Source organism: Mytilus trossulus, chromosome 8 (genome assembly GCF_036588685.1).
Source record: "Mytilus trossulus isolate FHL-02 chromosome 8, PNRI_Mtr1.1.1.hap1, whole genome shotgun sequence".
NCBI lineage: Eukaryota > Metazoa > Mollusca > Bivalvia > Mytilida > Mytilidae > Mytilus > Mytilus trossulus.
The window spans coordinates 8,337,565-8,352,754 of NC_086380.1; the positions used below are offsets into that span (position 1 = coordinate 8,337,565).

The 15,190-nt window shown below is 30.9% G+C and overlaps 2 protein-coding genes across 2 annotated transcripts in view; both read right to left on the bottom strand.

Moving 5' to 3' along the window:
• Positions 1-12,499, bottom strand: part of LOC134728227 (electron transfer flavoprotein beta subunit lysine methyltransferase-like) — a 50,399-nt gene extending 37,900 nt beyond the window's left edge. The window contains exon 1 of the mRNA XM_063592761.1: positions 12,394-12,499. The gene's annotated coding sequence lies outside the window, so the exon portion shown is untranslated. The remainder of the gene's footprint in view (positions 1-12,393) is intronic.
• LOC134728226 (F-box/WD repeat-containing protein 8-like) lies at positions 426-12,469 on the bottom strand. The gene is made up of 11 exons (XM_063592759.1): positions 11,804-12,469; positions 10,559-10,663; positions 9,618-9,782; positions 9,148-9,236; positions 6,134-6,306; positions 5,078-5,298; positions 4,241-4,480; positions 3,390-3,517; positions 2,598-2,771; positions 1,540-1,647; positions 426-666 (listed from the first exon to the last, which is right to left on the bottom strand). Exons 1-11 carry the CDS (start codon positions 12,308-12,310, stop codon positions 525-527), a joined length of 2,052 nt encoding a protein of 683 aa, XP_063448829.1. The 5' UTR covers positions 12,311-12,469; the 3' UTR covers positions 426-524.
• Positions 12,500-15,190: the final 2,691 nt, after the last annotated feature.

Below are 15,190 nucleotides of genomic sequence, written 5' to 3' on the forward strand. Positions count from 1 at the left end.
TTTATCGTAAGGCATGGCTAGACTGATGTTTAGATGTACAATTCTTCTCATAATTTATCATAAGGCATGGCTAGACTGATGTTTAGATGTACAGTTCTTCTCATAATTTATCATAAGGCATGGCTAGACTGATGTTTAGATGTACAATTCTTCTCATAATTTATCGTAAGGCATGGCTAGACTGATGTTTAGATGTACAATTCTTCTCATAATTTATCGTAAGGCATGGCTAGACTGATGTTTAGATGTACAATTCTTCTCATAATTTATCGTAAGGCATGGCTAGACTGATGTTTAGATGTACAATTCTTCTCATAATTTATCATAAGGCATGGCTAGACTGATGTTTAGATGTACAATTCTTCTCATAATTTATCGTAAGGCATGGCTAGACTGATGTTTAGATGTACAATTCTTCTCATAATTTATCATAAGGCATGGCTAGACTGATGTTTAGATGTACAATTCTTCTCATAATTTATCGTAAGGCATGGCTAGACTGATGTTTAGATGTACAATTCTTCTCATAATTTATCGTAAGGCATGGCTAAGCTAATGTTATAATGAGAAGCTTCTGGTTCATCATATGTTGAGTGACAGATGTCAGGTACTCCTTGTGTCGTCTGGTCCACGGAGAAATCATAAACCTGAATAGAACCTCTGTATCTGTAATTAAAAAACAATTGTTTTATCTTTTATCTAAGTGAATTTAAATGATGCTATTAAAATTACATTGCTTCCATGTCTTTTGAAAGTTGGAAATACTTGTAAAAACATAATGTTTTGAAAAAAAGCAATTTCAAAGTAAATGATCCTATGGTCCTATGAAATTTTTTTGGGATATGAATGCTTGCAATTGCAGTATGGGCACATAATACAAAATATGACAGCGTAATTCACAGAGTGGAAAAAAAGAGTTAAAACCTCTATGTGTGAATGTTAAAAGTGACCATAATTTATTTATCCCCCATTACACTTTCATGACTTTACTGCTTTATTTAAACTCTCCTATTGTGTCTTATTTGCCTTCCAACAATTATTTTATATTTTTGGTAATAAAAGTTACAAGCTAAACCAAACTCATTAGATATCTCTACACCTATCTTATGTAAGGTTAGGTATTGAATTTTTAAACATTTTGTTTTAAAGTGAATAAAATTGAGAATGGAAATGGGGAATATGTCAAAGAGACAACAACCCAACCATAGTAAAAACAACAGCAGAAGGTCACTAACAGGTCTTCAATGTAGCGAGAAATTCCCGCACCGGGAGGCATCCTTCAGCTGGCCCCTAAACAAATATATACTAGTTCAGTGATAATGAACGCCTAACTAATTTCCAAATTGTACACAAGAAACTAAAATACAATAATACAAGACTAACAAAGGCCAGAGGCTCCTGACTTGGGACAGGCGCAAAAATGGGGCGGGGTTAAACATGTTTATGAGATCTCAACCCATTCCCTATTCCTCTAGCCAATGTAGCCAATGAGGCTATTAACAAAATTTACAAGTAAACATATATTTATTTTTCTCCTACCTTCTGTGTGTAACACTTTCAAATTCATCAACAAAAGGCATCTTACTAGTTGGAACATTCCCTAATATCAATCTGTCCTTTGTAAAATGACAATGCTGTACTGGATGTCTAAAATAGGGAATAAAAATACATGAAAATAAATTACAGGAACTTGCAGTAGAAAAAATTCAATGATTTATACAATTTATAATTAAATAAATATAGATTAACTATACTTTGTGTCAAATTATAAAATTTATTTGAACAATGCTTAGAAACAGGTAGAAATCAAGGCTTTGTGGAGCATTTTAATCATGTGTTAAGTCTAGTTGCAATGAAATTTATCTTTTAAGCCAATACATGGTTTCCCTTTCATGGCATCATGGATAAAACTACATGGAAATAAATTATTATTACAGTGCAAACACTGATTTATACTGTCAGTGTTTGGAAAAATCTTATGTTTATGTGTTCAAAATAGATACTGTAAATTCAGAAATTATTGCGTGCATTTATTATTGCGACTTTGTAATTCCAGACTAAAATGCGCCAATTTTATTTTTGTAATATTGAGACAAATCCTGTTTAATTCATATAAAATATTTCAAAATGTGTGTTTAAATTATTGTGTTTATAACTCTGTCGCATTTTCACCATAATAAAAATATTGGAATAATTTCTGAATTTACAGTATGCTGTTGCTACATAGATGCATCATCCTTTAGGGCCAAGAAGAAAGGAGAAATTACGTACTCTTACGTCAATGTTTCAAAAGGGGGAAAATTATCAATCTACCCTTTTTGTACCTTGTTCAACATTCGCAATAATAAATTCATGCACACATTTTTGAATGTCCAGTTTTTTTGTGTGCAAGATGTCTGACCTACTGTGTAGTTTGAGATATAATGAAATACTAAAAGAGTGCAATGGTAAAACATCTTTTTTTTTTTTGGTTTTTAGCAACAAGTTTTTTGTATATCACTGTGATTGACATAGTAGATTTTTTGTTTTTCTATTTAGTTAATAAAGTCTACTTGCTAAAAAAATATTTAAATTTCCACCATCACAGTATTTTCTACCTGTTATGTATTTCCCAGAGTTTTTTTGTCATCCTTAGATCCCAGACTCTAACAAATCCATCATCTCCTCCCGATACAACCTTAATATCATCCATCTGTACTGTGTTTACCTGGCTAGAGTGACCAGACAGTAAGTGGGTCATATTCTCTGACCTCAAGTCAAATACCCGTACTCTGTAAACATAGAGCTATATGGTTAGAATGATTAAAGATAATGACTCACAACGGTACCTCAATTGCATATGTCCTCAAAATACCCTTTTATATTTCCTTATCTAAAATATTCAATTACTAAAATAAAAATTCTTAGCAACTGTTTTGGGTAAACCACTTTTATACCTCCAGTTTCGTATCATAATATTATTTATAAAGTAACAAATGTAATTGCATCTAATTGTATATGTTTGTGTATTGAGGAGCCATATTCTGAACTGCACATGAAAATAGTAAAATAAATTTATAACTTTCATGATTGCAAAAAAATATTATCATCAAATATAAGAAAACTTAGAATGTTAGTACATGTTATATTTCTGGGATTCCAGCGGCTTATTTCCCTTTTGTCAGATTTAAAAATGCCTTAGGTATCTTTAAAGCAAAGTCAAGTAACAATTTGATTCTTTTAAAGTTGTTTTAAAATTTCTGTGTTATTTGGTCTAAATTGAAGAGTTGACTCATTGGTATCATACCACATCTTCTTATTATTATATATGTTGACACCGATAAATGTTGGGTAAAATTTGACACCAATAAACATTTATGTTAAGTTTTACAAAGCTGCATTCTGCATACCTCCTATCCCCACTACCAGTGGTCAACAGATTGTCTGGACTGTCCACTATATTGACACAAGTAACTGTCCAGGTGTGGTTGTATAAAGTGGACACTAGTTTACCACTGTTAGCATCATACACTTTTACCTGACAGAAAAAAGAAATATAAATTTACCATTTATAATTTGAATTTCATTAGAATTTTCTTTTTTTAAGAATTAGCAGATTTGTCATTCCTTGCTTGTGTTATAATGCAGTTTGGTTGAAAATCGTTACTGTAAATTCAGAAATAATTGAGATATTTTTATCATTGCGAAAATTGGGACAGGATTAAAATCACAATAATTTAAACTCGCATTTTGAAATTTAGTATATAACGTTTAGTGAATAGGATTTTTCTCAATATCGCAAAAAATAAACTCGCATATAAGTCTATAATGACAAAATCGCAATAATAAAAGCACGCAATAATTTCTGAATTTACAGTTATACTGTTACACATAACTTGAAATGGACATAAAAGTTACCAAAGAAAGTATTCAATTTTGAACTTCCAAGGGACATAACTCAAAGAAATCTTTAGAATAATTAGGTACAATGGATATATTCTAAATTCATGTTCAGTTTTCTTCATGAAAGTTTTCCTTTGTAATTCAATGTACAAATATGCAACTAAAAAAGTCTTCCTTTTTATTTGGAACATCACCTTCTATTTTCTGAATTCGATGACCACTGAATTATAAGCTTCTTTTTATGGTCATTCTATTAGATATTGCAACAGAAATAATTCAAACATGGAGGAATCCAGTGCCTATTTGTAAATAATCAATCAACCAATCAAATGTTCACAATATAAAATAATATGATTACCCTGTAAGGATCTAATGCTCCACCATAGGATCCTAATCCTACAGCCAGTTGAGATGGTGACGACTTTACATCCATACAGGTTACAGGTGAGCCAATAACATTGTGGATGTTAGTCACATGACTGAAAATATCAGAATTGCTGTCATCTGTTTTATATACATTCACATGAAATTTTGTGGCTATCACAAGTTGTGGTTTGATATAAGCAGCTGGTTCCTCCAAAATTGCTGATGCAGAAATCTATAAAAATTACACAAAAAATAAATATTATGTAAAAAGTTCCCTTCTAATAGACATTTGTCACTAACTAAAGTTTTAGATTTTCTATCACCCTTTTAAAATATGCATGGTCTATTTTAAGTAAGAATATGTGAAAAGATCTATCAGCTTTTCACAAAAAGTCCTTTGTTTTCTGAGTTTATTAATGAAACTGAATGCCATGTGATTTTATAAATATACAGATAGTGATATTATTTTGCTTAAAACCAACACAAACAAGAATGTGTCCATGGTACATGGATGCCCCACTCACACTATCATTTTCCATGTTCAGTGGACTGTGAAATTTGGGTAATTTTGCATTAAAAATGAAAGATCATATCATAGGGAACATATATTCTAAGTTACAAGTTGATTGGACTTCAACTTCATCAAACACTACCTTGACCCAAAACTTTAACCTGAAGCAGGACAGACAGATGGACAAACAAATGGTTAAATGAATGGTAGAATGAATGGACCAACAGACGCATAGACCAGAAAACATAATGCCCCTCTACTATCATAGGTGGGGCATCAAAATCAAACATTTCCCACTCCCTATATCATACAACTTACATGATCCATTATATTGATAGCTCTTGTCTTCTGGGATCCTTGTTCTGTGCATTCCTGACATATATGTACAAAACTGATATCTTTTGGGCCACTTATTGTATACACTAAATCTGAATGTTGGGCGACGCCCACTGCTCTCAGTCCACGTCTATCATTGCATTCTATCACATGCACAGGTACAGTGCAATCACCTCCATCTGTTTTCCAGATGTCAACATTGCCTGAAAATAATAATACATGTACATACAGACAAGAAATATACTGCACATTTAAGAGAAACACCAACACAAATATGTTTAAAACAGTCTCAAAAGGGCCCTTGTGCTAAAACACATAGAAATCTATCATTAGAAAAGTTTAATCCATGAAACAAACTACTCGAATTTTGATACACAAAAATGTACTGTTAATTAAAGTATAACTAATCGACGTATTTGAATATAAAAAATAAGACACCGCGTGACCAAATGACAAATGGATTAAACGAGTGCCCAGCACGAGTTTAATCCATAGCGGCGTTCGGTCACAAGTTGTCTTATTTTTGATATTCAAATACGACGATTAGTTATACTTTTTATTACATTTGCTAATGGCTTTTTTTAATGAAATTAATGTAGAAAATGTAAGGAACTATATGTTTTTCCTACACATTCAGAATTTGTTTTGATCCGACGTTTTCAAGGTCTTGACAACGCCTATTGGTGTATGACGTCAGAGAGTGAAATAACCACGTTTATTTCACATGTGAAATTATTAGTTTTTATTTAACTGGGAAATCAATGTAATTTATTGAAACCAATGTAATAATTCACATAAAATTGCAAAAATTGCAACAGTATCAGGTTTGTAATAATAAAAACTAGCATTGATAATTCATTAGTAATTTTTCTTCATAAAATTTATTGCAATCACATTAATTAATGTAGATTTCACATTTTTGACAGAGGTCAGAGATTTACTTCAATAAATGACTGTATTAATTTCTGAATTTACTGTAATTCAAAATGTTCATGCAGTTTGTTTCATTTGTCTACATGTGATTACTTTAGTTCCTACCATGTCTGTATGCAGCCACAACAAATGTAGGGGACACACCCACATGGGTCACATGATTAGAAATAGTTCCACCTTCTGTGTTCTCATCAATGACCAATGAGGTGTTGGATGGTTGGTACAAACAATCAAACTGTTCCGAAACATTCCATAACTTAACATCACCATTGGTATACCTGCAAGGACAACAAATATTACAAGAGAATCAAAGAGCAGATTGTTCTGAGGGATACAATTGCTATTGTTTTCATTAATATATTAGTATTATTTTCAAAACTAATTCAACTGCACGTGTAAAATGCTGGTAAAATGTAGTTTAAAGTCATAAGAAACCTCAAGTAAAAAAAAAATAATGCATATGTCTTTTACAACTCAATGGATAGTTTTCATTATAAAACTTATGTACACATTCTTTTTTCTGAAGAAATTTCTTTAATTTATTCAAATTTAGAAGACGTTTACTTTATCTGAATTGCTTCCTTCCAGCAAGCAATTCCCCCGACATATTTTCTGTATGCAAGGTGACCTCAGTGTGATCCATCTCGTAAAAATCCGGTGACCACAATACGCATGGATGTCCTTAAAATAAACTATTATCTGTATTTACATGTTAAACACGTGCTCAATTCCCATGTTTTTTGGTTTATTTTTCGTCCATTGTTGCCAAACAGGTGACAATCGTTAAACTTCGGCTTCAAAACACGAACTTTAATTACCTTCCATATTTTCACAACACTGACCGATTGAAAAAAAAATTGGCGATTATACGAAATTTACACGAAAAAAATGATAAATTCGAGTACAGAAGACTAAGTTTATGATGTTTGTATGCATTGGTTCAAGAATTGGAAGAACATTATTTTTCACCGGTCACTTGTTTCTTATGATTAATGTAATCTGAATAGTTCTTCAACTTTAAAAAAAGCCAATCCTCGACACAAGTGTATGAACAATGTAATTATTGTGTTTTATTTTTGTACTATCAATTCCAAGTTTTCTTTCCACAGCAGTCACGGAGAGTGAGAGAAGGTATTTCACTTCGTCCCTTATCACCTATCTTCCTACGTGAATTCTAGGTGGAACCACATTCCTAACTCTTTAAATATTTAAATTTCTTTGAGTCAGTGGGCATGACTCCTTTCCGTACACATTCCTCTGTTTAAATTCAGATTGGTTTTAATATAATACCACCTATCGACAGAATGTGTTAATTTTTCCCAACGTATCATTGTTTGACAAAAGTTACTTACGGAAGGGAGACAACTCAAAGCAATAATATGGAAGACTCCATTTTGGCTGAAGGGGTGTTCTAGTTACACCTTTACCATTTGGACTACATTCATTTTAATTAAGGGGGCACTAGCTGTCAAATTCATGGTCACCGATTTGACTCAAATTCTCATATTTGATTTATAACAATGTAAAACATTTATCCAAACTACCAAAAGTGTAAAATAAACAGTATACAGAGCATGGTATAGATAATATGTAGGTTCGTTTCGTGTGTATGTTAGTCCAGACGCCATATAATTAACTATTGATTTGACCTCAGATGACCATATAAGCGATGTAAACATAAATAGCGATATGAATTGATTAAATCAACGCATGCAATTGGATTTTTTTAGGTCTGTTTGATTTTATCTTATAGATTAAAAATTTATTTGTCTCATTGTTTTTCACTGTATAAAAAAGATTTTATATAGATCGAATCAGTAATCAAATGATTTACCGTAGTTTCACTTTCATTGTTGACATTCTTTTTCTTTAAATAACCTGTACACATATAATGCATGCATTGTCAATCTCTAGCGAGGGGTTAAATTGAAGTTCACATGAATACAGATTTAATGAGGTAGGCTAATTCACTTGCAAGTGAAACAGTAATTATCAATGTTTCATCGCCTAATTTGACAAAATTAAACCATTTTGGCAGCTAAAAGCAAATTATTATTTCACTATTTTCCTCTCATTATTGATGGAACAAAAAAAAATCTTACTTAAGATTTTTTAAGATTTTATATAGATCGAATCAGTAATCAAATGATTTACCGTAGTTTCACTTTCATTGTTGACATTCTTTTTCTTTAAATAACCTGTACACATATAATGCATGCATTGTCAATCTCTAGCGAGGGGTTAAATTGAAGTTCACATGAATACAGATTTAATGAGGTCGGCTAATTCACTTGCAAGTGAAACAGTAATTATCAATGTTTCATCGCCTAATTTGACAAAATTAAACCATTTTGGCAGCTAAAAGCAAATTATTATTTCACTATTACCCTCTTATTATTGATGGAACAAAAAAAAATCTTACTTAAGATTTTTTATATATCTCGTAGCTAGTGCCCCTTTAAAACAATGCATATGATTTAAAATTATGCAACAATTGTAACTATCAATAGCAGACAGACATAGAAAGGATCTTGTGAGTTTCAAATTAATCAATATAGTGTGGAATCCAGAGCAACCATTCAATCTGATACCCCTTCAAGTCAAGAAAACTATATGCATGCACATACTTACATAAACAAACCCTAGACTTATGATTTGTAGCAAGGACGTATATTAAATGTTAATTAAACGACCTCCATTACTTTATTGAAGTACAATATCAAATATCAGTATCATAACGGTGACATATAAGAAAAACTCCACTTCAGTTCTTATATGACAGAAATAGATTTATAGATCGGAATTCAGAGAACTCTTGCATGTTATCAAAACTCTGAAGTGTTTCTAAATTTATAAATACGCTAAATATAAATACTGCTTAATTCTCATTTTCCATGTTGTTAAAAACATGCATACAAGTCAAGGGAAATAATCTTTGTTTGAATAATAATGTCTTTCAGGCAATCTTGAATGCATACTACAATGTATTTTCTTCAGGATATAAATCTCATATGAAATTTAAATACATTTTCAACAAAATAAATTAAATTATATCAATGTTATCATGTATAATACCACCATAGAATTATGTTCTATTCAATTCATAAGGAAATAGTTACCCAGCTACAATATTATCACCAGAAGAATTAACTGCACATAAAATTCCACCCGGAATATGCTGTAACTGTGTAAAACTTCCCAATCTGTTCTGAAAGACAAAATTATATATATGACATGTATAAAAATTTAAAAATGACTAAAACAAATAAATTAAATAGTAATGTTATTTTACATACAAAACCACCATATAATAATTATGTTCTATTTGTCGAATATAGCTTAAAAAGTCTTATTTGAATATAGTATAAAATTCTTGTTATATCTTCATATTGAAGAAAAAAGAAGTGCCAATGTTTTATGTATATGATACATTCTGCTATCCTCAGTAGAATCCGCTACTCTCCTTCTATCCCTTGGCTGTAATACTTATTTCCTGCAAAATTTTATATGTTTGTATCTGGAAAAACAAGGGCACTAACTCTTAATTTTTATTGCTTTTTGTATGTCTGTCTTTATATATTATTAGTACCTTCCAATTATATACAAGTTTTCTTTCCTGTTCAATATGATGTCTAACTACAGTCTTCCACTTAGATCTCTCAACTGCATCTGTGTCTTGTTCATAACCAAGCTTATGACAAATTCTGTTCCATAATAACTCATCATCTGCTAAACTTTTCCAACTCTTTGATACCTAGAATAACAAAAGCATGAATAAACTATTAAAGTCATTAAGATCAACACAAAGAATATTAAATAATCATAGAATGTCATATGTCTTTTAAATTAAGGAGATGTACAAAAAATGTACATGTAGGGTGTACATCAACACAGGAGTGACCAAATAAAAAAATCTGTCAAAAGACATTTAAAATATAGTTACATGGTTATCAACATCCTGGTTTTAAAAAAATTATATGTGTTTATCTGAAAAAAATAAATAAATCATATTTAGAGATTTTTATACAGTATATATATGATTTCAAAATCTAAAGAGTGAATAGTGCAATATTCTTTCAGTTTTAAACAATGCATTAGAGTGCCTCCCTATACTTCAGGTTTGTGCTCTTATAAAATAGTAATTAATGTGTGTTAGAGCAAGAACATGAGCAACATCTCTATGTTTATTACTTTAGAAATATCTGTTTTTGGTCAGGTTGTTGTTTTTTTTGACATTTTCCCAATTACCATTCTCAATTTTACTTTTTATAGGGTTTGTCTTTGGTGCCATGTGGAAACAGAATAGTGCCTCTCTATGCTTCAGGTTTATGCTCTTATAATATACTAGTTAAAGGAGTGCCTGTCAGAGCAAGAACATCTGTATGTTCATTACTTTGGTCGGGTTGGTCTCTCTGACATACTTCCATTTTTCCATTCTCAATTTTAAAATTTTAGTATGAAATAGTTTCTAATTTCAATTTTTGACACCTGCCAACCAAATATTAACTATACATCATTCATTGCACTCACCTGAGAACATCTGCACAAGTCTTTAAGATCAAGAGGCTCAAATATTTTTATTGCAACCTCCCTTGGGACTGTCAGATCAAAAAATGGAATTTCATTTATTTCGTCCTAAAATAGTAATTAATAATGAATTAAAAACAACAGCAAATTGGTTTTGATAATAACTTTAATTTGGTAATCAGTTCAGACATGTTAGAAGACAAAATATTCTGGTGATACTTTTCTATTACCATCAGTCAGGGGTACTACTTGTACAAGTGTATTTTATTTACTTGAAGAAGTAAAAAAAAATATACACATATAAGTAAATATGTAGGATACTTATACAAGTAAATCTTATTTACTTGTATAAGTATCCTACATATTTACTTATATGTGTATATTTTTTTTCCTGTTCAATTTTTTATTTACTTGTATAGGTAAAAAAAAAATTGGCTGAGTTATGTCCCTTCCACATTCAGATTTTTTTACTTGTATAGGTAAAAAAATCATCCTTTCTTCTTTTCTTGAATTCTGAAGAATTCTTTGCTCTAATAGAATTTTAAATTGTGTACCCTTTGCAGATGTCTTTACTAATCATTCAAGTGTAATTTCATGGACAATGAAAGTCCCATGTGTCTGTAATTATCTTCTTAACACTGCTCATTTACAAGCCCCAAAGGAGCAATTTTTGATTGCCTTGCGCAAATATACAAGATCTTTGCTCAATCAGTTTCTTTGATGAATTAATGAGATGAAACATTGAACTTTAATGAAAAAATTTGAGCAAACCTGGGAAAAATCATTAAAGGCATGATTTTACATCTAAAAACTTTTTTTTTGTGGGATTGTAAGAAAAATTTACTTGTACAAGTAAATTTTTCAGAAAATTAAGTGGAGATTATTCAAACATTATTTATTTACTTATATGTGTATATTTTTTTTCACTTCTTCAAGTAAATAAAATACACTTGTACAAGTAGTACCCCTGACTGACCATAGTAATATGTATATACATGTAAAAATATGAAAATGCTACTTGTTGAAATTTGCAAGACAATCAATTTTGATGTTTGTTGTCAATTCTATGTTGTTGTGATATTTAAGATTTATATGTAGAAAAATGTTAACAAATATATTTCCTCCAACGAAAAATCAAACTCTATTGGTGTTTCAGCATTATTCATAGTATTGGCAATATATATAAATGTAGATCATGTAACACTGACAAATATTGTATATTCAATAACTCTATAAAAAATATCTTACCAAATCAGCAATAAACAAGTCTAAATAGCTCTCTTTGTCAAACGCCTGTCGACCTTGTTTATTGGAAAAGATGTCTTTCACGTCTTCCTTTCTGAATGCATCATATTTTCTTTTCTTCTCACAGGTGCTTGTCACTTTAGTATTCAATAATAACTCTCTTTCTGGACTACAACTTTGTTTGATGTTATCTTTTGAATTAAGAAGACCATCAACTATTTGGAATGGGTAGAACTGAGTGTTGGTTTTATGTTCTTTATTTTGTTTATTGATAAATAAACAAGTATGGCACTTGTTATTTTCCCTGAAAGCTGGGTGAACTCTGCACTCAGAACAATTTGTTGGATTGGAATTCGAGGTATTGGATATATTTTCTGGGAGGACAATATCGATTGCTAATGTAGGAGCAACAGCTATTGAACTTTGTCCTCTTTTATCTGGAATGACATTACTCCCTTGAAGTTCGTTTTTCCATTCAGTTCGGAACTTTTCAAGGTCATTTGATGCCATGCTATGTGAGTATGGAATATAAAGTTAACAGCGCATATGTATAATTAAACATTCAACGGGTCAAACTCTAACAGATAACATACTTCAATGTACAGCTGTACATGTGATACTGTCAACGTTTGTTTACGTTCGTCTCGGAAGCTCTCTAATTCTTCATAAAAGTTTGTGCAATCCGAAGAGAATTTTTAGGTCTGCCGTATCACCATATGAAAATTTAGAAAAATACAGACAACTATTTCCGGGAATTATAAGACCGCTTGATACAAATATTATGAGGGTCTGGGTCTTTGTGGGATTTACAGAATAGAAAATAAGGGGGGGAATAATGTGTAGACAAAAATATGCAAGCCAAGGCAGGAATATGACAGTTTGTTTTTCATTCGTTTGAGCTTTTTGTTTTGCCATTTAATAAGGGACTTTCCGTATTAAAATTTCCTTGGAGTTCAGTATTTTTGTGTGTTATAGTAGTCTCAGTTTTTCATAAAACATATTTTACCTTTAACTGTTAAGGATGCTCGCGGGTATTAAAAATTTAGCAAAAATTAAACATTTGTTTTTTTCATTACAAATTTTATTTACTACACTATTATAGTTATTACTTTATAATATGGTACAAAAATCACCCGGACAAATCGATTTGGTTTGGCCACAGATGATTTTAAAAATGTTTATATCATTGAAAAAGCACCAAATTATCTCCCTTTGGTGCAAACATGTATTTTTTACGTTTAAATTGAAATATCTTTTTTAACTCATCGGCGACCTATATTTTTTATTATTGTATAGCAATATAATATATCCTACAGAAAGTAACCAAAAGTTAGCGTGCAATAAATTCTATTATTGCACTAGTGCAATAAGTCTTCAAATTTCATTACGTCATCAACGACAAAATCTAAGTTTAAACCACTTTTTACTTTCAAATATTATATTGCTATACAATAAAAGGGTTATTGCATGATTATTGGGGAATATTGTCCCTCGTAGAACATATATTGCACTCGCAAGCTCGTGCAATATAAAATTCTACTCGGGACAATATTCCCCAATATTCATGCAATAACCCTATATTATTGTTTTCAAACAAGCTGTATATAAACTAAATAATTGCAAAATTTTAACGATTTCTGTAATTTAGTTCTTTTTTATTTCGATATTACAAATATTTCTCCTATTAGTTCAACAGAAAAAAAGGACATTAACAAAAATGTATGCTTTTTTCGGAGGCAGATTATGAGCTTAAATGAACAATGACCCCACATTTTTATTTCATATTTCTATTAGGTATAAGATAAACTTTAATCATAGAAAAAATAGCAAAATCCTATATTAGAAAAAAAAGTTGAGTTAGACCCGCGAACCCCCTTAAATTTTATTTGAGTTTCATTGGGATGTAAAATTGTGATAAAAATTACTATGATAAAGCAACAATGGATGTCATCTGATTACCATATATGGGCATTTTTTTACCAAAAAAGTGAAGCCCGCTTTTTGGAATTTGTAGTTTTTTTTCATGAATTAAAACTAACTTTCTTTTAAAGGAACATTCTTGAGTATATAAGAAATATATAACTCAACACAATTATGGATAAAACTCATTTTTTCTCTCAAAATGTGTCTTCAAAGTCAAGGTGTTGACGAAAAAAATTGGTCACAGAAAATTAAAATGTAATTTTCTTCTTAACTTCTCGGGAAAGTTTGCTGAATTTAAATTATCTTATGTAACATAACTTGGACTATGATATGTCAAATTTGTGCCACTTGATACGCTTAAGATACGCAAATGTACCACTTCGATGTGTCGCTATTTCTGACGAAGCGGGGCCGACGGTAGTTCACGAGTTACGTCCCTTTGTTTGACACTATCATGAACAAACTATTGTTATATCAAGCACCAGTATGCTGTTATATTCGTTAATTTTATCCCTTGCTAAAGCTCAGAATAAACTTCGAATATCACGTCCCTGACCATGTGTAAATTTCCAACAATCTATGGCTTCCATGAAATTGAATTATTTCTTAATTAACCTCAGGGATTCACTGATAAGATCGGGTATCAAATCATACATATCTTCTATAGAGATTTGGAAAGATTCATCTACATTGTGTATATATTTCTGCTAAGGATTGACATCCGAACTTGTTCTCATAAAGGTGATTTTCATATGTTCACTATTAGTGAATGGTTCTAAAGCCTTTAGTAATTTCTACAATTGGAAATGGGTGAGATTTATAACTTGTATGTCCAGATTTTTCATCTTAAACTTAAGCAGTTACCGATCTATAAAGCCAGAAGAATGTAAGATACATTAAGTTTGCCTTACAATTTTCTACACAAGAAAATGCCTGTACGAAGACAGGAATATGGCAGTTGTTATACATTCGTTTGAGGTGTTTGCGCTTTCGATTTGTCCATTTGATAAGGGATTTTCCTTTTTGAGTTTCGTCAAAGTCCAGTATTTTTGTAATTTTACTTTTTAATGCCTGTACCAAGTCAGGAATATGACCGGGTTTTTTTTCCATTCGTTTGGTGTGGTTATTTGAGCTTTTGGCTTTGCTATTTGATAAAGGACTTCCCTTTTTGAATATTTCTAGCAGTTCGCCGGTATTTTTGTTATTTATCATTTTTTTTAAAATAATTACATCCACGAATAAAGATTCTTTGAAAGTTACGGACATCATCCTAAAGTTACGGACATCACTATCGGTAGAATGAAAAAAAGTTACGGACAAGTAGTTTTCAAGTTACGGACATCATAAGTGTTTTGGAAAATCGTGCTGTAATCGTTAGTTTTATAGTTTTTAACCACGTTTTACATTACAGAGTTTCCCTAAAAGATAGATATAACTTTTTAATAACCGAACATTTCTTTTGTATTT

Coding starts and splice junctions, on each gene's coding strand:
- LOC134728226 (XM_063592759.1), bottom strand. CDS start 12,310: ATGGCATCAAATGACCTTGAAAAGTTCCGAACTGAATGGAAAAACGAA. Junction 6,307..9,147: donor GGTGATAATATTGTAGCTGG/GTAACTATTTCC, acceptor TTGTCCTTGCAG/GTATACCAATGGTGATGTTA. Junction 1,648..2,597: donor CTCTGGGAAATACATAACAG/GTAGAAAATACT, acceptor TCCCTATTTTAG/ACATCCAGTACAGCATTGTC.